Genomic DNA, 25972 nt, shown 5'->3' with positions numbered 1-25972 from the left:
GGGCTCTGAGCTTTGGTAGACTACTAGAGACGGTAGCAGAGAGAGAGCACTACTTACTGTCCGTGTGCCAGTAAAGCGACAAATTTGTTGCAATTTCAGTACCTCTCATAATGTGACTTTAACTAATCAATGTGCAACAATTACTAACAGCTTTAACAAGTAATCTCAAAACGTGGCTTAAACCGTTTCACTGGACAATGGTTCTCATTTCCGAATCCCCCCCCCCCAAAAAAATAACACACTAATTGTCAAGTGACCTATTGGCAATTCATTTATAATAAGATCTAGTGATGAATTTTAAGATATGACGCAGCATTATTACAATGGACACTTTTAACAAAAAGAAAAAGACTGACAAACCCATTCAACTTGAAACCGTGTGGGACCTGGGACGTGCAATTTATACGACTCAAAATGTGGAACTTTCCTCGTAATGAGCTACTGTTAAGATAAAACATAGTATTTATTGTATCGTTTTATTTTTGTAGACCAATTCATTTAACAAATTATAGTTTGAAACGTTCTTTGAAGGGACTGCGAAACTCAAAATAGTTTGGTTAAAAATGATACAACTCACAAAAACTTTTCAACACTTTGCCCACAAAATATAAATCACGCTACGTGACGTTTAGCATCACAAAAAAAAGCCATTCACGATATCGGAGCCGAAATTATAATTAAAACTACGTTTGGACTTCGTAAGCACCCATAGTTATAGGGTGCGGAAAATCGTTACGGGCCTAATTGTGTGCGTGACGTCATCCCGTCTGCTCTTCACGGTGATTGCTGGTTGCTTGCGCCGGTTTGTTGTATCGTGAGTTGTGGTAGGTAAGGTTTTTATTTTATATTTTTATATAACTGCTTTGGTTAAGTAGCATTTCGACTTGTGTTCTAGTTTAGCGTTAGGAGAGTGTGTCCAGGCTTCGATTATTTTTCAGTCGGTGAAGGTAGTGTCTCTGTCGCCTTTTTTTTTCGCTTGGTGCGGAAACTCACATGTCATACAGAGCCAGCCTAGTTCCTTTTTTTTGTTTTTTTTTGTTTTGTTGTATGGGTTATTTGTACGCTTGGTGTATTTTATAACGCCATGTTCTCGTATGCTGGCTTTTAATTTTGTATTTTATTCGTGGGAGTTTTGATGTTTAATGTGATTGGTTAGCGAGAAGTACCGGAGTCCGCCATTTTGTGTAGTTTGACAGTAGGTCCTTAACTGCTCATCTTTATTTGTTCGTTACGGTTTGATCAAAACGTAGATTGCAAGTGTGGTATTATAGAAGCTGCTATTTGTGTAAACGAGCATTGCCTTCATTATTGTAAAATTGTTTCTTGTTTATGTTATTGCAGTCCAAGGTAGCCGGCAGCATGGTTGAGGCCGATCGCCCAGGAAAATTGTTTGTTGGTGGTTTGAACAGAGAAACCAACGAGAAGGCTCTTGAAGCGGTTTTCAGTAAATATGGGAAAATTGCAGATAGTAAGTGTGCAGTCATGTACATTAGCATTTCGTATATCTCGTTAAATATTTGTAAAAATATGTAGCTTGAAAATGTTTTTGCGTTGGATGTAATTTTGCAATATTGTTTTAGTACTGTTAATGAAGGATCGTGAAACGAACAAGTCAAGGGGATTTGCCTTCGTTACGTTTGAAAGCCCTTCTGATGCAAAGAATGCTGCCAGAGACTTGGATGGCAAGGTAATGTAAAGTACTTGGAACTTCTACGTTTGGGTCTTTATGGATGCCGCTTTTGATAAAGTAAGCGCTTGTAAAGGGCAACCTTTGTTGATGGGGTAAGGTTTGAGTGGTGTAACAGTGTACTACCGAACCATTTTAATGTTTGTATTTATTGATATTACTCATGGGTGGTGGTAGCTGTGCTTTCACGGATAGTGCTTTTGCTTTTTTTCCTGCCTAATCCACTAAGAATTTCAATGATGGGTATTTGAATTTTCTGTTTCATATATTTTTTAGAGTGCATGATCAGTTTTTAAAAAAAATCATCGCTCCTGTGAAGTTAACAGCTAGAGCAACTAACTTGGTATTTGCAAGAAATTTATTTTTATTTATTTTATTTTATTTTACATTTGTTGACCGGGATAGTCCAGCTGGATACATATCCGTTTTCAGTGGAGGCCCGGGGAGAAAAGCTGCACATATTCCAACAATACAATATAAGTTAGACATTTAGTACAATAATTGGAATAAAACATGTAATACTGGATAAGAACACAATAAGTTAAAAAAAAACCCTGGGAAAAAAAAAAGTTGATTAACACTTGGAGGTGAGTTTTAAATTGGTCCAGAGTGGTCATTTGTCTAAGGCTGCTTGGGAGTTCCAAGTCTTTATACTTTTGGATGACCTGAGGGACGACAGATAGAATAGGGAGGTAAGAATGTTATTTAGTGAGGGTTTTTTATCAGGATGTTTAATGATTTGAATGCCTCAGTAAGCTGGTTGAGTTTAAGAACATTTCAATTCTAACACCAACCTAGTGTTCTAGGTTTTTTAAATGGTGACTGTGAAGGAAGGAGAATATGGGGGAGATAGGGGAGAGGGTGGAGAGGAGATGAGTTCGAGGGGCGTGGTTTGGGTTAGTTTATGGTCTATCGTCACCCCGAGTAGTTTGGTGTGGGTGACTGGAGATTTTTTGGTACATTTGTTGCAGAGACAACAAAGGTTGGTTAGGGTGCTGGGGGATGTAGACTGGGAGGGATTTGCTGGAGAGGGAAGAAAGAATAAGTAAAAACAGATTTGGGTGGTAGCTTGGAGGTTGGTGAGAGAGTCATCAGAACAAATAAGGGTGAGTCATTCTGCATATGGATGCAGGGTGTTTTGGGAAGAACCAACTTATGGTGGATCTGCTAAGGTTGAATGTTTCCAGTGAGGAGGAGTTGATTGTGGTTAACCATATCAAAGGCTTCGATGGAGGTCGAAAAGGCGCAGAGAGAGAATTTTTTATTTATTTTTGCGGTTGCGGTTGATTAACAAAAAGAAAGAAGCGTGGTGGTGCTATGTATGATGCGGCTGTTGTGTTGGGAGTTAGATAAGGTAGTTGGTTTGAGTTTTTTAGGAGGAGCGGATGTAGAAGAGAAGGTGGAGGTGGGTAAGTTGAAGGGGTGTTGGTTATCCATGGGTGAGGTTGCGGCGAGGGGAAGATTATCCATGAGTGTTGCAGGTGTGGGGGGGAAAGATTTTGCCTGGGTGAGGGAGGTGGTTGAAGCCAGCAAAATTTAGTTGAGTTTCTAAGCTGAAGAATTTTGCTCCGGTCTAGGGGGGTTTAGTGTTTATTCCGCCACCCTTTCTTGTAACTCTATCTGCCCTGAGGATGTTATACCCAGGTGTGATGATTTCCCCATCCCCTTAGTGATAGAGAGCCAGCAGGTCAGTAAGACACATGATGTCAGGGGAGTGATCTAGCAAAGCATGTAAGTTGTGAACTAATGGAGGGACCAGGGTTGGGGTGGATGTCACCATCTCTATATGGATCTTTAATGTTAAAAGTATTAGTTGGAGGTTTAATTATTCATGGGGGTACAGGAGGTTTGACTGTTGGGTAGGTAGGCGTCTGCAGGGTTTAGGGTATCGTATCGTGGCTACAGGTAGGTAGTAGATAAGTAGTAGAGCATTATAAGAGAGAGAGAGAAGTAAAGAGTGTACCATGGTGTGTGGGGGGGGGAGCTGCCTTGTTTAGATTAGTGAGAGAAGCTAGGGACTGTTGCGATTGGGTGGAGGTAAGAGGGTGGACCTAATGATCACATAAATGTAGAGGTAGGTGGGCGGGTGGGGAATAGGGGGAGGGAGGGGGGCGGCGAGCGCGGCGCCCCGGCGGGAGCAGGAGAGCGGGCCGGGATTTACCTACTTGATTCTAAGAAACCCGTGAGGGTGGAATGTTGCAGTGTTGAGTGCAACCGAGTCTGAAGCAGGTCGGTTCTGTTCGTGTGTTTTTATTAGTGCTTTAAAAAGTTTGACTTATTTCTAGGGAACAGATTTTAAACACACGGAGCTGGATTGCCTTATTGGTCATCTTTGGCCTACACAAAGTATGTGTCCATCTTCTTTCAAGTTAACCAGGTTTCTTTACTAATAAAGCATGCAGTGAGAGCCTGCTATCGTGGTCGGGCAGTTTTCCTGCCATCTCTCTGGCTAGCCTGATAAAACAGACATCCTGAGGCAGTGTAGCAATTGTCTCATGTATACTGACAGTACTTTGAGAAAGATGTGGTTACCCTGTGAAATTGGAGGCAAGATTCTCACATAAGGATAAATTGAATACCAAACGGGTTGGCACATACACACTTCCCATATTAGGACATGGGAGACACTTAAGTGTGTGAGGTGCTCACTAGTACCAAAAGATCAGAGGCCGCCTCCCAAGTGGAAGCCACTTAATAGGAAACAAAAGCACACATACACCAGTATTGCAGTAGATAAGTCCTTAATTCATAATGCCACAAGACCTACTTTATTGGTCGTAGAGGACTCCATTTTGAGAAACGTTCCTTTCAACACAAGTACCTGAATAATGGTCTCTGGGGGGGTGCGTGACTTCAGATGTGCCTCCCTGGGTTGTAAGAAGAGATATTATCATAGGCACATATGAGCCTGGCTTTAAGTAGTACAGAAAAAAACTTATTGACTTAATTGGTTTAGCTTCTGGATTCAGTCCAAGTGGTCTGCTATCAGTCAACCTGCAAAGCAATGGTCGATGGTCCATGCTATTTTGCCAGAGGTGGTCTACATCTGGTAAAGGATTAGCCACCCCTTTTGGGCATTTTTTCGACAAGTGTCAAAATTAACGTGATATACTTTCTAGATAAATTCAAGGTACTGCTGCTTAACTCATTCGCTCTAGTAGAGCTCAGAAAGATTGCACTGTAATTTTGAATGGGCAGAGTCTAAGCCTTTTGATCAAATTATTCTCTCAGGTTCATAGGTAAATACTAGAATATCTGCCCTAGGGCATTTATAAGCCTAGAATATCTGCCCTAGGGCATTTGTAAGCCTAGCCAGAGTGTATTTGTCTTCCGCCTCCCTATTAGATTAGCCTACTGTGCCTCTGTAAAGTAGGTCACAGAAGGTACCCTTTTAAGATTAGTTTATTATGCCTCTGTCTAGCAGGGAAACAGGAGAGATCCCAGGGGCGAATTTACGACTTCCCATCCACGCGTCCAAATTTTGCTTGAAGAGGGTGAGCGAGGGGCTTTGTCTAACATGAATTGGGATTCTATTCCAGAGTGAGGGGAGCCTCTGGGAAATGAATCTGTCCCTCCAGCATGTCCTATTTATTTTTGTGCTGTGGGTTTAGGTCCCTGGAGCGTGTAGCTCTAAGGGACTTGAATTTTTTGAGGTGGAGCATGTCCATTAATTCTGGGTTTGACATGGCTTTGTACGTCAGGCATAGATCGCCTCTGAGTAGGCGGTAAGCAACTGAGTAGAGCTGGAATTTCTTTAGTCGAATTGCATAGGACACCTGTTTGTAGCCCATGATCCTCTTGGTGAGGTACTTTAGGGTCTCTCCAGTTGCTGCAGGTGTCGGGTAAGGTACATCCCAAAAGGGGCATTGTATTCAATTATGGCCTGATTAGTGACTAGTAGAGGGGCACAATGACCTCTCTTGATCTAGATGCGAATCATTTCATGATAAGATGGGTATATAGAAGGTCTTTCTGACCACTTTGGCAACGTGATTATCAAAGGAGAGATTACTATCTACGTCGGTCCCCAAATCTCTTATTTTTCCGTACTTAATGGAGACCCTTTTGGGGGATGCTTCTGTCAGCTGGAGACTCTATTATGGCCCCCAGTTTGCAGTCATCTGCGAACTGTCAGCCATAATCTCCCAGTGTTAGCCTGAACCTCGGAGAAGTATATACCGAACAAGAGAGGTCCCAGAACTGAGCCCTGTGGGACGCCACTTGTATCTGGTTTGGATTTGGACATGGCACCTGCGATTCTGACCACGTGGGTTCTCTCTGAGCCAGTTTGCAACCCATCTTGTGATGTAGGGGTTGATATTTCAGCTGGTAAGCTTATTTATGATGCCAGAGTGGGTATACGCTCCATAGCTTTACAGACCAGACTAGTCAGGCTTATGGGGCGTTAGTTTCTGGGGTCCGTTGTGGCACCACTTTTTGTGGAGTGGGACCACTGTAGCTGTACGCCATTCTTTGGGTACATATCCTGTAGTAGGGCTAAGTTTGAACAGTGACTTAATGTGAGGGTTCAGTTCTTGGAGCTCATGAAAGACACAGCCTGGGACACCGTCCGGTCCCATAGATGCTGTGTGTTTTTGCTTTGGAGAGGGCAGCTTTCACCTGTGCATCTGATCTCAGGGAGGTTACATTCAGTTGGGATAGGCATTTGCTCCTTTGGGGGGGTGAGTTTGCGCTGAATCTGTCTGCCAGGATGTTGGCTATGTCTGTAGGTTCGGTATATTTTGTACTGTTGTGCAACAAGTAAGAGCATATCTGGAAGTTTCCGCCCATGTTCCTGACATAAGAAGGCCTTGTGATTATCTTTAGTGTCTAGGACAATTTTTCTTTCAAAACTGGCCTTTGATGATTTTATGAGGAATCAAAGTTTCTTGCTAATACTGATAAGAGACGCCTTCCCTTTTTGGGATTTTGCTCAGTCATGTAGTAGCTTCCTCCTGTTATATAGCTTATTTATGGCCAGGGTCCACCAGACCTGTCTCCTGTTTTTGGAGGACTGAGTCTTGGTTTTATTTGGGATAGCACGATCCATGCATTCCTGCAGGTGCTCATAGAATGCATTTGTAATGGATTCTGCTTATCCTCTGGCCCAGGTGCTTTGAAGGATTCCATCTCGGTCTTTAGGTGCAAAGTTGGCTTTTGAGAAATTCTTTACAGTGATTTCCTTGGCTGGGGGTGGGGACGGGATATAGATGTCCAAGGAAATTTGTTTATGGTCTGATCTTGCCAGTGAGGGGTTTACCTCTGGTGTGGAACATAGAATCCCCAATACGTTCCCTCTTGTGGGAGTGGTGACCAGTTGTTCCATTGCGTTGGAGTTTATAAATTCAAGGAACCCGTTGGGCGAGGGTGTTTGGGCTTGAGTAGTTTTCCCAGTCAGTTTGGGTAGTTGAAGTCTCCCAATGGGAGACCTTCATATTCTCCAGTGTTCTCAGGAATGCCAAGTGGGGTTGTAGCAGGCTACAAACTGAAAGGCAGTTTTGCCCGCTGTTGCACATGGATGGTTTCCGATGCTTCGTGCAGTACCACTAACCTGGAGGTGTAGGTATCTTTGAATATAGTTACTCCCCCTCCTTTTGTGCTTCTGTCTGAGTTTTGGGGCCGAAACGCATGGTATGTGTTATAACCTGGTAGTGCTGGGGTGCTCTCAGGACCCTTGAACCAGGTTTCTGTTACTGCACATCGATTTTCTCCATACTGAGGAGAGCCTCGAGTGCGTGCATCTTGAGGTTTAGAGTTCTGGCATTGAGTAGCATTACCTTTAGTATTTTATATCCTTGGGTTGTCTATGGAGGTGGGTTTGTCCTTTGAGCCTTGCCTAAAAAAGGCACTATGGGGGTGGCAAGAGCCTTGGCCAGTATACGAAAGCCTAAGGGTGACAGGTGCAAGCCGTCCCTAGCTAAGCAACTTGGCTTGTCGAGCATGTCATCCCAGGCTGACAGACACTGGATCCCCTTTGAATGACACCAATACTTTAGCCAATTGTTGAAATTGATAATTTTGTCTATACTGTGGCATCATTCTTGGTGAGTGCAAGATGCTACTCAAGGTCAGGGTCATACCAGCCTGGGCTACATGGTCAGAGCTCCTCTGTCTCTTCATGTAGCCCAGGGAGGTACATCTCAGGTCATTCACAAGCTGATTCATACTTGTACTTGCTTTGGAGTGACCTGAGTGCTTGCGTTATGTGGTGGATCCTGGCACCCGACAGGCAGCTTTCTGTGACCTTCTTGTTCAGTCTGGTGAGCGGGACGTCAGTGTGCCGGACAATAGTCTCCTATAACAAGTGTGTTTGGCCTTAAAGGGCTGTGACTGAGGCGTACTGATTTTGTGAGATGTGATTCGTGGGTATTGTTGAGGGGTGGCTGTTGCTTGGATATCTGCTTAGGAGGTCTTTGCTGTTTAGGCAGATTTTTATTTGGAGCCTCCTGAGTATGTTTTGTGTGTTTGTGTTGGGTATGCAGATGCAATAGGTCTGTGTGAGACTATTTGTGGTGTGGGTGGTTACCTTTTCCAACTGACTGTGCCAGTCTTGGGTTGGGAGAGCTCTGCCTCCAGTTTCGCTGTGTAACTGCATCTCTCACATGTTATTAGAGTTTGTTGGAGGGAGGAGAGGGTTGTCTGTGTACATAAGGCAATTGCAACATTGCCTCAAAATTCCCAGATTTACTAGCTGGACTCGCTTCAAACAAATGGTTATATCTCTGGAACTGTGGGGGCTATGAAAGTATAAATGGCAAACTCGTGGGCATAGTGGTAGTATTCTTCAGGTTCTAGGTCTTCAACTGTATTTTATAAGTCATTGTAAACTTACATTTTGTGTTGTAAACAACTTTAAAATATTTTGGCAAACGCTCTAGTTACACAAGGGTAAGGTGGTTCACATAGCTTATCTTGACCTCGCCAAGGCTTTCAACACCATTCCCCATTCTGGAATTATAGCTAAACTCAAACTATGTACAAATCTGTACGTCACAAGATGGTACACCAATTGGATCACTGACAGTAACCCACACAACAAAAGTTGCAGCTTTCAAACCATTGACAAGTGGAGTACCACAGGGCTCAATCCTGGGGACTTCTCCTGTTTGGTATCTACTTCTCTGAAGTACAGGCTAGCACAGAAGGTCTTTGGCTAATATAAGTTCACAGATGACTGCAAACTAGGAGCCATAGTTAAGTCCCCAAATGATGTGGACATCTACAGAAGGGCCTCACTGAGGCAGATGCCTGGTGCCAGAGACATGGCCTCAAGCTCAATGCAAAAAAGGACATTGTCATCTCCTTGGGCAAAAACTCTGTACACATGAACTACATAGCAGTCTACTCGACTCCAAATGTGTGAGACCTGGGGGCCCATGTGGACAGTATGATCACATCGCCACAGAAGTCAGGAAATCCTATGCGGCACACCGCAAAAGGGTTCTCGTCTAGGAAGAGGCCATTGTTCCCCTCTACTCAACACTCTGACTCTTAGTTTACAGTGCCCCTTTTGGAATGTACCTCGACATCTGCAGCAGCTGGAAAGGCTACAGACGTACCTCACAAAGAGGATTACTGGCCTCAGACAGGTGCCCTACACTGACAAGCCTGAAAACTCCAGCTTTACTCAGTAGCATATCGCCTATGCTGAGGTGATCTCTGCCTGACATATATAGCTATGTCAAACCCAGAGCTGTTGGACATGCTACACCTAAAGAAATCCCAGTCCCTCAGAGCTACACGCTCTAGGGACCTAAACCTTGTCACCACAATAAAAAGGGCATATACATTGATGGGAATGCTACATATTCGTAAATCAAACTGCAAGAGAGCTCGCTGTAGGGATTGTACCCTCTAATCTCTTGGGATCATAACCTATTTTCTTAGTTTCTTGTTTCTTGACTGGAACAGAGCGCGTTATCTCCCAGAGACAATCTTCTCTGGAAAAAGCTTCCATTTTACATGAAACGGAGCCTATTGGTGCTCTTCAGATGCAATCTGGATCAATGGAGGGGTGGCCGCAAGTTCAGTCCTGGGGTGGTGTCCGTGTTTCTCCTGGGCAAGACGGTCTCAGTATTAACTGAACCTATGAACTTCATTCCATGCTTCTGAGTTTCTTTAGCCTTTCCATTAGTAATAAGGGTGAGAGACTGGTGGCTCCATGGCACTGAGAAAAGGAGCCTGGTTGTTACTAAGACAGGGGTCTTTTTTTTTTTTTTTTTTTTTTGTGGAGGTGTATTTTTATAGTTTGAAGTTCTCTGTGGAATCTGGGGGGGCCTTGAGTTAAAGGAAAAAGGTGGACATTAGGATTGCATGTTGGATGATTGGGTGGGTCAGTGGTCCAGCTCATTATGGTGGAGAGAAGTATTGCCACACTTAGGTCGATGGCACTTGGACAGACAAGTGATAAATCTGACACACATGCATAGAACCAAAACAAAAGTTGCTCCTTGGCTCTCAAATGAAACAAGAGAAAAAATGCTACTTAGAAATATGGCTTGGGCCACTTCACAGAGCACAAAAAAACCCCGCAGATCAATTTAGTTGGCTAAGAAATAAAACAAAAATCCAGAATATTAGACAAGAAAAACTATTACAGAACCTACCTAACCAAAGCTTAGACCATTCCATGATGCAACCTTGGCCCTCCTCTTCTTGTCATTAACCAACACCGAAACAGTAATACACTTTCCTCAGCTGTGTTTCTTTAGCTTTGGAAAGCCTTCGATATGGTAATCCACGAAGTATTCGCATTGAAATCCATTTCCCTAGATGACCAGGCCATTCAGTGGGTTCAGTCTTATCTCTGTGATAAGACAACAGGTTGTCCTATGGCAGAGCAAACTGTCACACTTTTACCCATCACCCTCTCAGTACCCCAAGGCTCCATATTAGGTCCACTATTCCATTTTCATTAATTGATTTGCAGAAGGTCATTCCAAATGCAACATGCATTCAATATGCCAATGACTCCACTTAATATGCTTAGACACTTCATCTACAGATTCTGTCCCAAAATACTTTAAAAAAAATCAGTTGAAAATTGGCGCTCTAACCGTTGTCTCATGTTAAATCCTAATAAAACCAAACTACTACTTTTTCTCCCCCACTTGCAAGTCTTCACCTGCAACATTTGCATTAAAATCAAACACTGCTATTTCACCAGATTCCTCAACCAAACTCTCTTAAGGAGTTATAGTAGATGAGCTTAAGTTTGATCTGCATTCTTCGTATACACCGCCACTCTCCTCTATACTTCCACTCTTATTAAAAAAAAAAACCTTGGCAAAACTGACAGACTTTCTAGCCGCTACAATCACATTGCTGGATTTGCTACTGGTGCAGCCCACAACTCATTACTGTCTTAATCTAAATTTAGTAGGATGGCTTGAACTGCCTAACCTACTTCAGGTTAACCAACTAATAGTTGCACAATGTCCTTTACCAACCAGATAATAGATCCACACTAAACAAACCTAATCACCCCATACAGTAACCTTGGCACACTTTGCTCATCTGAAAAGACTACTAGTTCATACTGTCAAATCCAACGACACAGCCGGAAAATGTCTTGTTTGCTAACTCTGTAGGAAAAACTTGATTCTCTTCCTGCTAATTTTGCATCTGAACACACTACCTCGAAAAAGTCTGATTTCAATATTAAAAAAAAATTATATAGCTATGTCCTTGTATTAATCCAGAGTAACCATCACTCGTACTCGTGAGGACTTCTGCCTACACCTTTAACTTGTAAATCCAGTGATTTTTCATCTGTGTAAAAATATGTAGCTTGTGTACATCTGTTTGTATTAAAAAGTTTTGAATGTTTCTGGAGCTTTTCTCCCCAGCCGTCTGAAAATGGACGTGTCCAGTCAGACTGTCCTGGTAAAGAAATGTGAAATAAAATAGTTATACTTAAACTTGGTAGTGGGTTGCTTGCATTTCCGTGTTTCGGTTTAGTTTTTCAATATTTATGATGGCTATGATCCCCAGTGTGCCACTTATTTGGCGAGGAGTTCTGAAATTATTTTGCCTCACTGGTGTGGGTTTTCTGTTGAGCACAGTCAACTGACACAAAGTAGTTAATGCTGAAGATTAAGGTGTTTCCTGTGGGCCATGGTCTGAATACTTCAGCCTACATTGCCTAACTGTGGGACTCTGCGCCAGGCTTAGTCTGAAAAAGGAGATTGGAAACTTGTGTTCTACCTGATAAATACAAGAAACATTTGCCAGAGTAAGCAGAACAGATGTACCCATGTACAAACTGTTGATGACGGAAATTGGAAGGACTGTTCATAGGTGTGTGCTACGCTAATGGCCCTGGAGCCTTTTATAAGCCTATCCCCAAAAAAATTTACAAGGGGCCATGCCACCCAATGTTCAGTGCCCCTATTCAGTTGGGCAACTGGAATGATTGTTGCTCATCCACTCAAGGTTTCTCTTGAAGGGTGCCAGTGAGGTGCTCTGTTTGATGTGAATGTGAAGCTTATTCCAGAGTATTGGCAGTCTTTGGGGATGAACCTGTTCCTCCAGCATGTTTGGTCAATTATGGTAATGTGATCTCTGGGGGGGGGGGGGTTCTTTAGGTGTAGCATTGTAAGTAGGGTCTGGCATGGCTTTTAAGCCGGGCAGCGATCACCTCTAGACTATAAAACTGAACAGCTCACATTTCCTAAGATCTTTTTTGTGAAGTACTTTGTGGCCTTTCCACCTGTTGTAGGTGTCTGGTCATGTACATGCCAAACAGGGTGTTATGTTTGATTGGTCTAATGAGGGATGGGTAGAGAACCTTTGGTTATAAGATGTGCCACACAGGACTTTCTGACCATAGTGACAAAGTGGTGGTTGAATGCGAGGTGGTAGTCTACCTGGGTGTCCATATCTCTTATGGCCCCTTCAGTATTCAGTGGGCTCCAATCAACGTGGTAATTTGTGGGAACATTTTTTTGATAAGCTTCAGGCCATGGTTCTGACACCATCATTGGTCTCAGAAGCCCTTTTTGTAGGATGCTTGCATCGCTTGTGAAGTTAACTGCAGTCATCAGCGAATTTGGTCATCCAGAGTCCTCCTGTGGTGGCCTGGACTTAGGAGAGGGCCCAGGACCGGGCCCTGTGGAACTCCACTTGTGACTGGTCGACAGTCCTGACTTGGAATCCCCAACTTTCTGTGGGTTTGGTCTGTGAGCCAATTTGTAACCCACCTACTTATAAGGATTAGCACCTAGTTGAGTTTGTCAATTATATCTGAGTGGGGAATGGTTTCAAAGGCCTTGGACAGGTAGTTGTAGGCTGTATGCACTGCCTTGCCCTCATCCACAGTCCTGGTGACTGCCTCGAAGTCAACCAGGTTCAGCAGGCAGGATCTCCCCCTTTGACAAAGCCGGTTCATGATGCGCTCCATAGCTTTGCATAATGGCGCAGTAGTTCCCTGGGTCTGTAGTTGCTCCCCCTTTATGCATTGGGATGGCTGTAGCAGTGCATCATTCGTTGGTTACATAGCCTGAACAGGGCACACAGATGTGGTGCCAGTTCATTTTGTAGTTCGTGTAGGATACAGCCAGAGATCTTGGTTCCTGTGGATGCTGTGTTCTTCTCTTTTACCTGTGCCACAGAAATGGGCATCAGGCTTTCTTCTGGTATTGATAGGGCCCTTGGGGTAAAGTTGGCACTGAATCGGTCAGCCAGTATGTTGGCTATATCTGTTGGCTCAGTATGAGGTGCTATTGTGCAGTAACTCTGAGCAAATCAGGGTATTGCCTTTGAGGTTTGTCACATAGCTATAAAAGGCGCTGTGGTTTTTGGTGGCAGCTGCAATTCTGCCTTCATAGCTGGTTTTAGAGGAATTGTTAGGGGATCTCTGCTCTGAGGGAGGTTTCCCAGCCTCGTGACTTCATTTTTTCTGCAACAGTTTCTTTATTCCGAGTTTTTATTGATGGTTGTGTTTTTATTGATTGTGTAAAGTTTGTTCCTTTCACTGGATATCCCTGTCAAGGCTAGGTAATTACCCAGGTAGCCACGATGAATTGTCTCCTCTAAACCTATCCTCCCCTATGATTGCTAGTCATCCACCTTGGCTTGCTTTGTTCTTGCATCAACTGCATTAAGACTTTCTTTTGGATACTTGCTGTATAAAGAGCTGTATGTCTATTCTAGCACACATGCTCCACACAGGGTTCTTGCCTTCTCTGTAGGTGCCAGTATTGCAGCACAGTCTCCCATAGTATTATTGCGGTACTTTCTGCTCCTTTCCAGTCTCCCACAAATCCGTTGGGTTGCTGGTGTAGTCCATTTGCTTCACGGTGCCAAATGATGTTTTAGCTTATCTAGTCGGGTCTATATTAAATCGAACGCTTAGAAACTCAAACTATTTATTTATTGACCCCATGTAAGCAAAAGCTTACAAACTCAAACGCTTAAAACAGCCCCCACACACCCCCCCCCCTACTTAAATATTCCAACTCTGATTGCACCACAGTGATGAAAACAGCAAAGTAATGGACGTGGCCAAGAATTTGCTTATATGCAGCTTCATTTTGCCTTTTCGTCTTCATGTTCGACCAAGACCCATTCAAAAGAATGCCTCTTCGGTCATCTAATAGGAATCCATCTAGTCTGTTGGTATGTCTCTTCCACTCATTCTCATGCAGTGGTATGTGTATGGAAGCTGTACTAAACTCAGATTGATTACTTTTTTTTTTTTTTTTCCCTTTAGTCTTTAGATGGAAAACCGATTAAGGTGGAGCAGGCTACAAAACCAGTGTTCGAAAATGGTGGTAGACGTGGATCAGTATCACCACCAAGAAGTCGAGGTCCTCCAAGAGGAGGGTTTAGAGGAAGAGGAATGAGAGGTGGTCCTAGAGGTAATCTTTTTATAAGGAAATTCATGTCTACATGGCAGTGTGTTGTGATAAAACTTAAGTTTCCGTGTTTGCCATTGATGCTATTCTCCTGTTTAGCTTGCAGCTTAAAATATTTAAAAAATACTGTTTGTTGAATTTTAGAAGTTAGTTTGGGTATACATTTAGTCTTGCATTTTGCACAGTAGTGCTTTTTATAGCTGAAGGTTTTTGTTGTGCATTACAGGTGCTTAAATGGTCTCAGCTGTGTTTTTGTTGTGCATTACATGTGCTTAAATGGTCTCAGCTGTGTCTTGTTTTTGGGAGCAGCTGTTTTTGCCTTTTGTCATAGATATGACTGTTTGCATATAATCAATGGATTTTATAATTTCGCAAAGCAAGAACATAATTATAAACTGCTTGGTGGCTGTTGCATTTCCATTTTATTTAGCAGCAACTGCTGTTTCAGTATTAGTGACATGGACATTGAGTTTAACAAGCTGTAGTGTGCTGTTTTAAACTTGTGCATATGTATGTTTGATTTATAGGAAAAAGTATGTGCAAAAGTGGTGTATATATTTACTGGTGGTTTTATAAAAGTGCATTTTGTCAAGGTATTCAAAATATTGCTGGATGAGCTATGCATATGAAAATTAAGATTGTATTTATAGGCTTTTATTTTCCCCCCTTGAATTCACCCTTGTATTGCAACTGTTAATGGTGTACGTTTCTTGGTGGTGGTCTACTCTGTGCCTATATCTATTCGCTGTCACAAGATGTTTTAGGAAAACAGTTTAATTTTGTACCATCTGTTGAGGAATTTTGGTATGCCTGCTGAAGTACCAGTCCCACAATTTTCTTCTGGTACTATAGCTGAGGAGGGTGTTCTCTTAGTTCAGAAATTATCTGTAGTGGTCATCCTTGACATTTTTATAATGTGACTGTGGAGCATCTTTGGTAGCATCATTCCTTACTTTTCTAGGGTCCTTCAGACTAAGTTGTTACCTCACAAAATTCTTCACACCTGGTCCCAGAGTTTGACTACTGTAACTGCTTGATCAAGGACTAAACGTGGACTAGGTGTGTTTTTTGGGGGGGGGTCGTAGACACTAAGACACAGTACTGCTGTCTAGCATCCCTACAAGACTTTAGTTACTGATTTGAGAACCCATATTGAGGGTATGGTGTAGCATCTGCCTTTCCTGTTGTGATTTCACGTGAATTTTCAGAAATCTTGTAGGCTTGACTGGCAGTGTAGTTACCAACTTGGGCAGCTGGTTCTTTTAGTTGCAACTGCATGCAAACAGCTTGGTGCTTAATAATGCAGTCGGGTAGAAAGTTTGCTACTTGTTTTTAGCCATTGGAATAGATGTTCAGCTGCAGGCATGGACTTCACGTGGGGGAGGGGCGTGATGGTTTTTGTTAAATGCATCCTCGTTTCTATGCAATTGGGCGGTAGCTTCTTGCGAAAGCTTTTCTCTTTTAAACTGGTGCTGGGAGAGATATAATAGACAGTGTAGTCCTGGTGTCTTGGAATGCTTCTCAGTTAATTGGCTGCAGTTTGAAGGGTGCATATTCAGGCCGTGGTTGTAGGGTCTTCCTGGAATGACAAAGGTCTTGAGTTGTAATAGGGAGCCTATATACTAAATTAATTATGGCAGGAGCCTATATACTAAATTAATCCTGGCAGACGGAACAAGGTGTAATTGCCTCAGTTCACCTGGGTGGAATAGCCAGAATAAAGGAGAGCTCTTAACTTTTTGTTTGGCAAACTGCTTGGATGGTAACTACCCCAGGAGTCACCTAAGTGAAGTTAACGAGTGGTCAGTATGCATCTTGGGTGGCCTTCCCCTTAGGAGAGGAATACAGTCTGCGAAGTTCCATTAAAAAAAAATTGAACTAGGAGATGCAAGTATGGATACCAGACAGAATTTTGCACTGAGGTGAGCTTCCCTCTGTAGTTTGTGCTGTTGCTAAATGAACTTCGCAAAGTGATGCTCTGCTGAGCCTTCAGTAACTTGCATGCAAGAGTAACAATGGCAGAATCCCAACTAACACAGCAGTTAAATCAGTGCAAGTTGGCAACTTTGGGATTTGGTTTGGGGGGGGGCATATTTTCTGTCGAAGATAGTCTGTGATTTGGTGGGGTGAGTTTCAAAAGTTTCCTGTGTGAGGGACTGTGAAGCCTTGGAATAATGTGTTTTTTTGTAGGACCACCTCCCCGTGGGCCACCGATGAAGAGAGGATTGTCACCTAGAGGTGGAGGACCGCCTTCCAAACGACCATTTTCAGAGCCATTTAGACGTGTGGGAGGTAGAGGTGGGTATTTTCTTTTCTTTTTTTTTTTCTTTCCTGAGTCTGTGTAGATGCAGGAACCTTATTTTTTTTTTCTCTTCCTAGGTTCACCATCACGTGACAGGGATGGTTATGGTATCCCACGCAGAGAATCCATATCTCGAAGAGAAGACTACGGATCACCAAGAGATGACCATTACAGCATGAGGGACAGGTGGTTATTGAATAGTGTGTGTGTGTGTGTGTGTGTGTGTGTGTGTGTGGGGGGGTAGTGATTGAACTGATGTTCGTAATACAGTTGTACCCTTTACTAGGTAGGAAGATGTACATGCTTGAACACCAGAACTTGTTAGTGTTGACACTGAAACTGAGCCCTCTGAGCCCTTGTAAATAATGGTTCAAAAAGTTGTGCGAGACTGATTTGGTTTAGTGGCTCGGCTGTAGTGTTCTGTGCTGAACCTTTGCAAAGCTACTTGCAGTTGGCACATAGTAACTCCACATATGGATTAGACTTCCTTAATTTCTACTTTCAGGTTTTAATAGTTTAATGAAATTACAGCCTTGACTACTTGTACCTTGCAAGCTATAAGGGATTTTTTTGGTCTTGATTGCTTGCTGGTGGCATTCGATGTTCTTTATATGTACGTTTTTGGGTTTTTGAACTATCTTGCCTTAACTAAAGCAAAAATGTACTACATATGAAACTCTGGTTGCATGTCAGATTACTGTTGCAGTTTTTTTTTTTTTTTCCCCAGTGAAGTCCCCCCACAGGCAGAGGTCATATGTCTAGGTAGAGCACTGTTCCCCATGACCTGGTTGACTGGCTCTGGCACTTTCACAAAATTGGTGTGATGCTTACCAGAAATGCAGTGATGTATAGTGGGTATTCTTAGTTCTGTGCACTCGAGGGCAGAGAAGTACTCTTGATCTGTTTCACTTTTATTGCCATTAATAAGCTTTCATTGGCTTTTGTAAGTCAGGAGTTAGGCTCTGGGTAATCAGGAGCAAATGTAAATCTGTCTTGGTTAATGGTGTGTGGGGTTTTTATTTTTATTTTTTTTTTTTTTTTTATCTACATGGGCATCCATTTCAAGGCACTGGTGGTGGTGCTGCGGTAGTGCTGTCGCCTCACAGTAAGATGTCCCGTTCGATTCTCAGAGCGTCTTCTGAGTGGCAACATGCGTGAATGGGCATTCCTTCGGCACATAAAAATCTACTGCCAGTTAGCGGACCAGAGTTCTGCTGTGGCGACCCCTAACCGGGAAAAGCCGAAAGATGCAACAATGGGCATCCATTCCAAAGATGGTTCTAAGGAGATGTAAGGGGGAGACTAGGACTAGCTCAGCAGACCCCAGTAATGTTTTGTTTGTGGCGCTGTTGGGGCTTCTGCCAGTGCACCTTTCAGAGGCCATTTTACCATGTGTTCTTGGTGCATCTTGCTGGACTGAACGGCCACCGAAGATAACAGATGAAACTGACCTCTTCCCTACTGTATGCTAGTGGGGATAGGTAAGAACTTCCGTACTAATAAGCTTGGGACTGGAGGGCATCCACTCCCTTTTTCATTCCAAATCTCTTGTGGCTAGACATCCTCTGCCAAAATTTCCTGCTTTCTATACCAAGTAAGACCTTCCACTGGGGGAGTCTCCCATCCCTAGTTCACCCCTGCTGCCTTCACAGGATTGTGCTAGACGGCCTTCGGGATCTTTCTAGTTCCTAGATTCAGTCCAGCACTGGAGATGTTCAAGAATAAAGGAGCAGCTTCCTGGCAGGGTCTTGGGACTGCTCAAATTCAGAGTAAAGGAGGAAGCAGCTCTTGATTAACACATGCCCTGGAGCCTTTTCAAGCCTATAGTCCATAGAAGTGCCCTGGCTATATACTGCCTGAAGAGGGCCAGTGGGGTTCTCTGACATGCATGGGCAGTCTGTAGATTATGAACCTGTCCCTGCAGCATCTTCTGTTTGTGGTAATGAGGTTGAGGTCTCTGGAGCATGTGGTACAAAGGAATTTGAGAGATCTGTATATGTAGGATTTCTAACAGGGTTGGGTCAGACATGGCTTTGCAAGTCAAGCGGAGACTGCCTCTTCGTAGACTAAATGAGACGCAGAATAGCTGGGCTTTTTAGTCTATCTAGGCCATGTGTTTAAGGCAAAGGATCCTCCTCGTGTAGTACTTGTTGCATGTCTAGTGAGGTACATGCAAATGGGGCATTATACTCTGGCCTAATGAGGGAAGAGGAGAGAGATTACCTCTCTTCCTGAGTGCAAACCCCTTGGTAATGAGGTGTGCAGCATAGGACTTTCTGACCAGAGTGGCAGTGTGGTAGTTGGGAGAGGTTGCTGTCAAACCTGTCCCCCCAGATCACCACCTTCAGTGTTCATTGGGTTCCCATTGATGTGGTAATTTAGTGAGAACTGAGTTTTCCCGAAAGGGGGTGAAAACTCTTGCTATTAAGCTTAAGGCCATGGTTTCGACACCAGTCATTCGTCTCTAGGCCTTTCTGTGGGATGTTTACATCACAGGGAGTTTAATAATGGCTCCCAGCTTGCAGTTGACAGCAAATTTGGTCATCCAGAGTCCCTCCATTTTGGCCTGGACTTCTGAGAAGTAGATGCCAAACTGGAGGACCCAAGAGCCATTCCTGTGGGACTCCACTTGTGACTAGTCAGCAGTCTAACTTGTGGAGTCCACTACTTCCACACTGTGGGTTCCATGGGGAATGGTGGTATCAAAGGCCTTGTTAGATTGAGGTAGCTGTATGCACTGCCTTGCCCTCATCCACAGCTCTGTTGACTTACAACCAGGTTGCGCAAGCATGATATACCTTTCACAAAACCAAATTGAGTGGGATCTAGAGTTTGCAGATTCCATATTTCCTTGTTAATTAGGTCCATGAAGATGCACTCCATAGCTTTCCTGGCATTCCTCCGGTATTGATTGTGCCAACTTTACACCTTTCTGCCAGTTTGGCAATATCTGTTGGCTCAGTATAGGGGGCACTATTGTGCAGTAACTTGGAGCAAACCTGCTATGCATATTCTTGGGGGGGTGTATATGCACGTGTGTATTGCACAGTTGTAGGTATTAACAGTAGAAAATAAAATTGGAGCTGAGCAATTAAAAATGGGTTTCTCGAACTTGTGCACGCCGATAGTAAACTCTGTATGTTTATAGTAGGATGGGATTGGCTGTATTGTAGTGTTTGTGGGGAAGGAATGAATTCAGAATGGTTTGGCGTGTAAAAACATAATGATGGCAACAGTCTAGGAGGTTAATGCAATAAATAGGGAGCAAGTAAATTTTAGGTTGTATAGTACAGTGACTGAAATTGGGGTGAGGGACGTGGCCTGGGTGTAAAGGGAATGAGTCATTTTAATTACTGTAATGGCTATAATTTTGCTTTTGGGTGAGAGGTCTTGGTAGTTTATTTCAGAGCATTTGTTGGGCACACAACATTGTGAAGTGGTTTAGGCTCAAGCTGGTTTTTATATAGTCAGTTTGATGCTTTGCGTTGGCATATTGGTAATTAGCTGTAAAAGATTTTTCTTTCATAGTGTACGAAGTTGGATCTGTTAAGATACTGTGTAGTGATTTGTTCCAAATTTGAGATAGACTGTCTAGATGCTTCTGCTTACTTGCTTTATTGCTTTTTAATTTCATTGAGCCTAGTTTTGTGCATTTTCAGTGATTTTAATTTCTATTTGGGTTTAGTAGTTTTTCTTTTCTGCATTCTTGGTTCTTGTACTTTTAACTGGTCTGACAATACCATGGAAGCAAATCAGCAGATTGCAGTTGTATCATTTTGTGCATGTGATAAATAGTATGTTGAAACTGCTGGGCTTCTTTGAACTTGTTACTGACGCATTAGCCAGGTTCAGGTAGCGGAGTTAAGGCCTTGAATACCGTCCTACATTCTGGCATTATCAACAAGCTGATAAAGTAAATGCAACCCCTTATTTTACCAACTGGATAAGAAAACTGTCTATTGCTCTGGATCAAAAAGCATAGTAGACTACTGATCTTCTGAAAAAAATGTAAGGATGACAGACCACACCGGTCCAATAACGCTTCATTAGCTAGTCATCGGTTCTCTGGTCCTCAGTAAGGGGCTTTTGTAGCCCCTGATGCCTGTGGATTTGTAGGCCGCTACGGAGACCCGTTTGGAGTCTGGTATGCCCGTGAGACTCTTCCGCGATTGGTCCGGAGCTGCTGAGCAGGCACAGGCTTCCCTTTTTTTTTTAAGTTCTTAGCACTGCTGATACTCTACACAAACACTTTTGCATTTTCATTTCTTAACTACTGTGTTTTTAAGACCATATTATGCTTATTAGGGGAAGCCAGGCTTACTCCTTCCAAAAGAAAGACTTGTCCCCCCTAGTTTTATCTGAACAGGAGTCCGATGAGACTGGGGTTTCTGATTATGAAGACATGCAATCCTCTCTGCTTATGAAGGTTCTGATGCAGAGGAATCCATTCCTTCTGCCTGTCCTCCCAAGTATTTTTCATTTGGTGGCTCCCTGCATACTTTAAGGGAGCATTTCATTTCCAATGGGAATGTCAGGACTCTTGGCGGGGGGGGGGGGTTCTTAGATATACCACAGCACAGACCTTTAGCCATTCCTCCTGTCCCTTAGATGATTTTATGGAATCCAGTTAGACTCCTGGCACCCTTCCTCCTGCTCCCAGGAAACCTGACTGGTACTACAGAGTCCCCTGCCTCTCAATTCCTTTTCAGAAATCCTACTGCTGACTCTTTGGTCATCTCCCAAGAACTAAAAAGAATTGAAGCGAAGAGTCCCACCCCCTCGGATTCCCGAGATTTAGACAGATGGGGTAAAAAAGTGTACACGCAACTCATGCTATTGGAGCACTAAATTGTCAGATCCACGTGCTGAAATAGCAGCATACCATGGAACTCCTCAAACCAAAAAAATCTTCCATTCCTGCTTGTGCAGAAAATAAAGAATTACAAGAGTTTATGCATTCTGCAAGCCAAGTTACTAAGGACATCTTGCAGTGTGGCTTTAACACATCCTAGAAGCATCTTGCAGGGCAGCAGTCACTGGTTCTGTCCTTTTAGAAGGCATGCTTGGCTTAAGGAACAGACCTTGCCAGACCATGTCAAATCAAAATTATTGCACGTATCATTGAATTTTTTGTCTGGTACCAAGGCATGACTTTACATCTCCACCCTTTACCTCTCCCAACTGCTTATGCCCCTACCTCTCCCACCTGCTTATGCCCCTAGGAGGAAAGCTGTCCTTCCATGCAAACAACTGTGGCTCTTAAAATGACTGATGGGGTTCTTAACAGTGTCCCAGGGATACAAATTTTATTTCCCCGCACTACCAACCCCAAAAGGGTTCTCAGAATTTCCTCCAAACCAGTGGGCAGAGGCCAAAAAGCAAGTCCTTTTTCTGCTCTTCATGAGGGCAATACTGCTTGTTCCTGCAGACCAGATACGCAAACGTTTCTATTCCAGACCCTTCCTGATCCCCAGAAAAGAGGGCACCTGGCACCCAATGCTCTATCTAGCCATCCTAAACGCTTTTCTGGTAATACTAAAATTCGGGATGCTCACCCTCTAGCAGCTTCTTCCTATGCTTTTCCAAGGAGGCTTGGTTTGCCACCCTAGACCTAAGAGGCATACCTACACATCCCAATCGGGGAATCTTAAAGGAACTGTCTGTTTCAGGGCAGGATCTATGCACCAAGTCCTCTGCACTTCCCTTTGGCTTATGCACTACTCCCAGAATTTTCACAAAATGCCTGGCTCCTGCTATTGCTTTTTGCAGACAAATATTCAAATTTACACCTACTTAGAAGATTGCCTGATTCAGGCAGACAGGAAAAGCTGTTACAGCACATGACCTTTGTAAAGGCTCTGCTGTTCTCCCTGGGAGTATACTATTTCCCACACACATTTGTATTCCTTGGAGCAAGCCTGGACACAGCATCTCAGATGGCCTTTCTTACTCCAGAAAAACAAGCCTACCTGACAGGCTACTCTTTTCAACTAGCCACCCGAACCCGGTTAACTGCAAGGAAAATCCTGCAAGCTGTAGGGTTCATGGCCTCCTGCATTCTACTCCTTCCATATGCCAGACTGCATATGAGGAAACTACAGTGGAGTCCCAACACTCTGGACCTGGAAACTATCATACCTACAATACCCTGTCTAAGGAAAAATTTTCTTTGGTGGGCAGCAGCATGCAACTGTAACAAGGGACTTCCCACGCTGCCCAGACGGTCACCACAGACGCATCATACTATGCCTGGGGGTGCACTCCTGGACGGCAGGTGCATTCAGGGAAATTGGTGATCAAATCAGATCTGAACATCAACCAAAAAGATGCTAGCTGTTCAATGCCCTGACAGCTTTCAGACCCACTACTTAAACCTGGGGCCTCTAGTGATCAAAACAAACCACAGTGCTGTGGTACATCAAGCAGGGAGAGACTCGCTCATCCTCTCTGCAGGTTCACCATGACCCTTTGACACACTGCCTCAGCCATGCAAATATGCTAGCACAATCCCTGCCAGGCTCCCTAAACTCTTGACAGACAACTTCAGCAGGAACCTGCTAGACCACAGAACCTTCAGCCTTGTAACCCAAAAATGGGGTGCCCCAAAGGTGGATCTAAATTCTGCACTGGGGAACCTCGGCAAGGCCTTTTTTTTTTTTTTTTTCCATGCTGACAGGGTCTCCCTCAGGACTAACCCATCCTTAATTACTAAAGTGGTGTCCAGTGTGGCTCTCAACCAATCCATTCATTTCCTCACCTTTTTCCCTAACCCACAAAACAAGGGGAAATGATTCTGCGCTCTAGATGTGCACGGATCTGGATAGGACCAAATCTTTTAGAAAAACTGACCAATTACTAGTCAGCTTTGCAGCAGGGGCAGAGGGCAAGGCCATATCCAAACAGTGCGAGTACCTTGTTTTTAATAATTTAGTAGTGAAAGTTGAATATAGTGTTTTTTTTTCTTAGTTACACCTTTGTTTTTAATTTAGTAGTGAAGTTGAATATCGTGTTTTTTGTCTTAGTTACTCCAGCAGAGATTATCCAAGTTCGAGGGAACCTAGAGATTATACTTCTGGGTCTCGAGAATATTCGCACCGTGATTATGGACGTTCAGACTCTCGTGATGAGTATGGTTATGGATCAAGAGGCTATGGGTAGGTAGACCTGTCTGGTTTTGCTAGAGTCAAATTTCAAATTTTACTAATTGCCCGTTTAATGATTCCAGCAGTGCTAATCGCTCTGTGAATGTTTGCACTTGTACCACTAAATGTGTGGGCTGCACGGTCCCATTCAAGCTAATAGTAGTTAAGACATGGAACACACAACACCTGTTGTGTTCTGATTTGCAGCCGTTGACTGACGCAGCCTGTGCAGACAGGAATGTTGCATTTAATGGTCTGCTGGTAGTTAACTCCTATTTTCTTTGAAAAGTTGTAGCAAGGACTACATGCCTGTTGGTAGCATTTTAAGCATGTTGGTTGAAGAGCTATATTTTTAAATTCAGAAACTTCGGCAGTGTCTAAGGGGGTGAGCTTGACTTTAATGGTCTTTCCTTCATAGACGCAAGGTACCGGGCTTACTTCTGACCTCTGGTTATTGGCTAGGTCCAAAATACCTTCGGGGCAGTTAATGTGGTATTCACTCATGAGCAAATGTGCTTAACAGCAGGAAGCTTATGCTCTGATTGGTAATCCTTCCTTCCTTGTTTTAGTGATCGTGATGGTTACAGTGGAGGACGTGATAGCCGTGACTACATTGCAGATCGTCCAAGTGGGGGTTCTTATAGAGATTATGATTCTTATGGTAAGACTTCATGCATTAAGACAAGCTTACTGAAGCTTATTTAAAATGTGTAGGTATGCATTAAGGATGCTTTTTAGTTGATCTGTTGTATGGGAGTTTGGTTTGTGGTTGTTTTTTTTGGTTTTTTTTTTTTTTTTTTTTTTACTCCTAAGTCTCTCTTTCAGTAAGAAACTGAGATTCATTTCTGACTGTGCATATCTGACCATGCAAACATTCTGTATACAGCTAATGCCTGCACTGCATTGTGCAGACTCTGACGCTTTAACAGCATCGTATTTCACTCAGTGATAAGAATACAGAGTACCAGACAGTACTGGAAAACAAAGGCTCATCAGTAAACAAATATATGCATCTGTCCTCAATCCTTTATTAAATATTCAGACAAGATTTTGCCATGATGGCATCTTCTGACAGAAGTGGTCTGTGTGCAGCTCACACAGACTTTAATGCTGATTTTAAAAATAAAAATAACCTTGTCTCTAAATGAGCAAACCAGACAGAAATGATGCACAGTGCAGTAGCTAATTTCATTTTTGAGAATACATCAGCTCTATAAAATCAGTTTGATTTAACATTGCTATATTACCTGACCATTGAACCTGCAGGTAACTCTCGCATTCCTCCATCATCACGAGGACCACCACCGTCATATGGTGGAAGTAGTCGTTACGATAGCAGTTCTCGAGATGGATATGGTGGCACCAGAGATCATTATGCTGGCAGCCGCAGTGAGCCATACTCCAGTGGTCGCGGAGATAGAAGTGATCGTTTTGCCAGACAGGACAGGGGACCTTCACCACCTATGGATAGAGGCTATCCTCCAAGGGATTCATACAGGAGTTCTGGTCGTGGAGCACCAAGAGGTAGAAGTCGAGGAGTTCGATCTGATAGGGGCAGTGGTCGAAGCAGATACTAAACAAAAAAAAAGATTTGGGACCAAAAAAAAGTTTTACGTTCCTCTAAGTGAAAAGAAAAGAGAAAAAAATGGAACTTGTGCACCCCTTTCATATAAGAAAAGTTGAAAAGAATCTGTTTTTACTTGTTTTAAAAGTGACTCATTTTATGGCAGATCATTAAATGCATAGCTTCGTTTTTTTATATTGTTGGTAGTAATTCATGATAAATGTTAGTTGAAGCACATGTGTATACAGTTCTTTGTATCAGTTTCTTTTAGTAAACATTTACTAAAATGAAAAGTTTGCCACCTCTGCTGCAATTCGTTTATTATGAAAAGGATAACCCACAGCTAAATATTTTGAAATCGTACCACTGAAAACTGCATTCTCATAGCTGGAGATAAACTGTCTTCATGTTGAAACTCAA

The 25972-nt window shown here is 43.2% G+C and overlaps 1 protein-coding gene across 4 annotated transcripts; it reads left to right on the top strand.

Annotated features, from left to right (window-relative positions):
- The first annotated feature begins 690 nt into the window (after positions 1-690).
- On the top strand, positions 691-25972 carry RBMX (RNA binding motif protein X-linked). 4 transcript variants are annotated; one of them, XM_044065307.1, is made up of 9 exons: positions 691-824; positions 1342-1468; positions 1581-1687; positions 14400-14547; positions 16735-16842; positions 16924-17032; positions 23869-24000; positions 24558-24649; positions 25255-25972. In XM_044065307.1, the coding sequence occupies exons 2-9, from the start codon at positions 1360-1362 to the stop codon at positions 25563-25565; spliced, it is 1116 nt and encodes a 371-aa protein (XP_043921242.1). In that variant the 5' UTR covers positions 691-824; positions 1342-1359; the 3' UTR covers positions 25566-25972. The 4 variants fall into 4 exon arrangements, with proteins under 4 accessions (XP_043921242.1, XP_043921243.1, XP_043921244.1 ...); XM_044065308.1 differs by having other exon boundaries at positions 726-828; XM_044065309.1 differs by lacking the exon at positions 691-824 and adding an exon at positions 881-947.

This window comes from Protopterus annectens, chromosome 3.part0 (genome assembly GCF_019279795.1).
Source record: "Protopterus annectens isolate FY-2018-M chromosome 3.part0, PAN1.0, whole genome shotgun sequence".
NCBI classification, from domain to species: Eukaryota; Metazoa; Chordata; order Ceratodontiformes; family Protopteridae; genus Protopterus; species Protopterus annectens.
This window is presented reverse-complemented; position numbering and strand designations above follow the sequence as displayed.

What these genes read in the sequence shown, in the direction of transcription:
- RBMX (XM_044065307.1), top strand. Translation starts at nt 1,360, where the DNA reads ATGGTTGAGGCCGATCGCCCAGGAAAATTGTTTGTTGGTGGTTTGAAC. An exon ending in ATATGGGAAAATTGCAGATA is followed by an intron (nt 1,469 to 1,580) that starts GTAAGTGTGCAG and finishes ATATTGTTTTAG; the next exon opens with TACTGTTAATGAAGGATCGT. An exon ending in TAGAGATTATGATTCTTATG is followed by an intron (nt 24,650 to 25,254) that starts GTAAGACTTCAT and finishes TTGAACCTGCAG; the next exon opens with GTAACTCTCGCATTCCTCCA.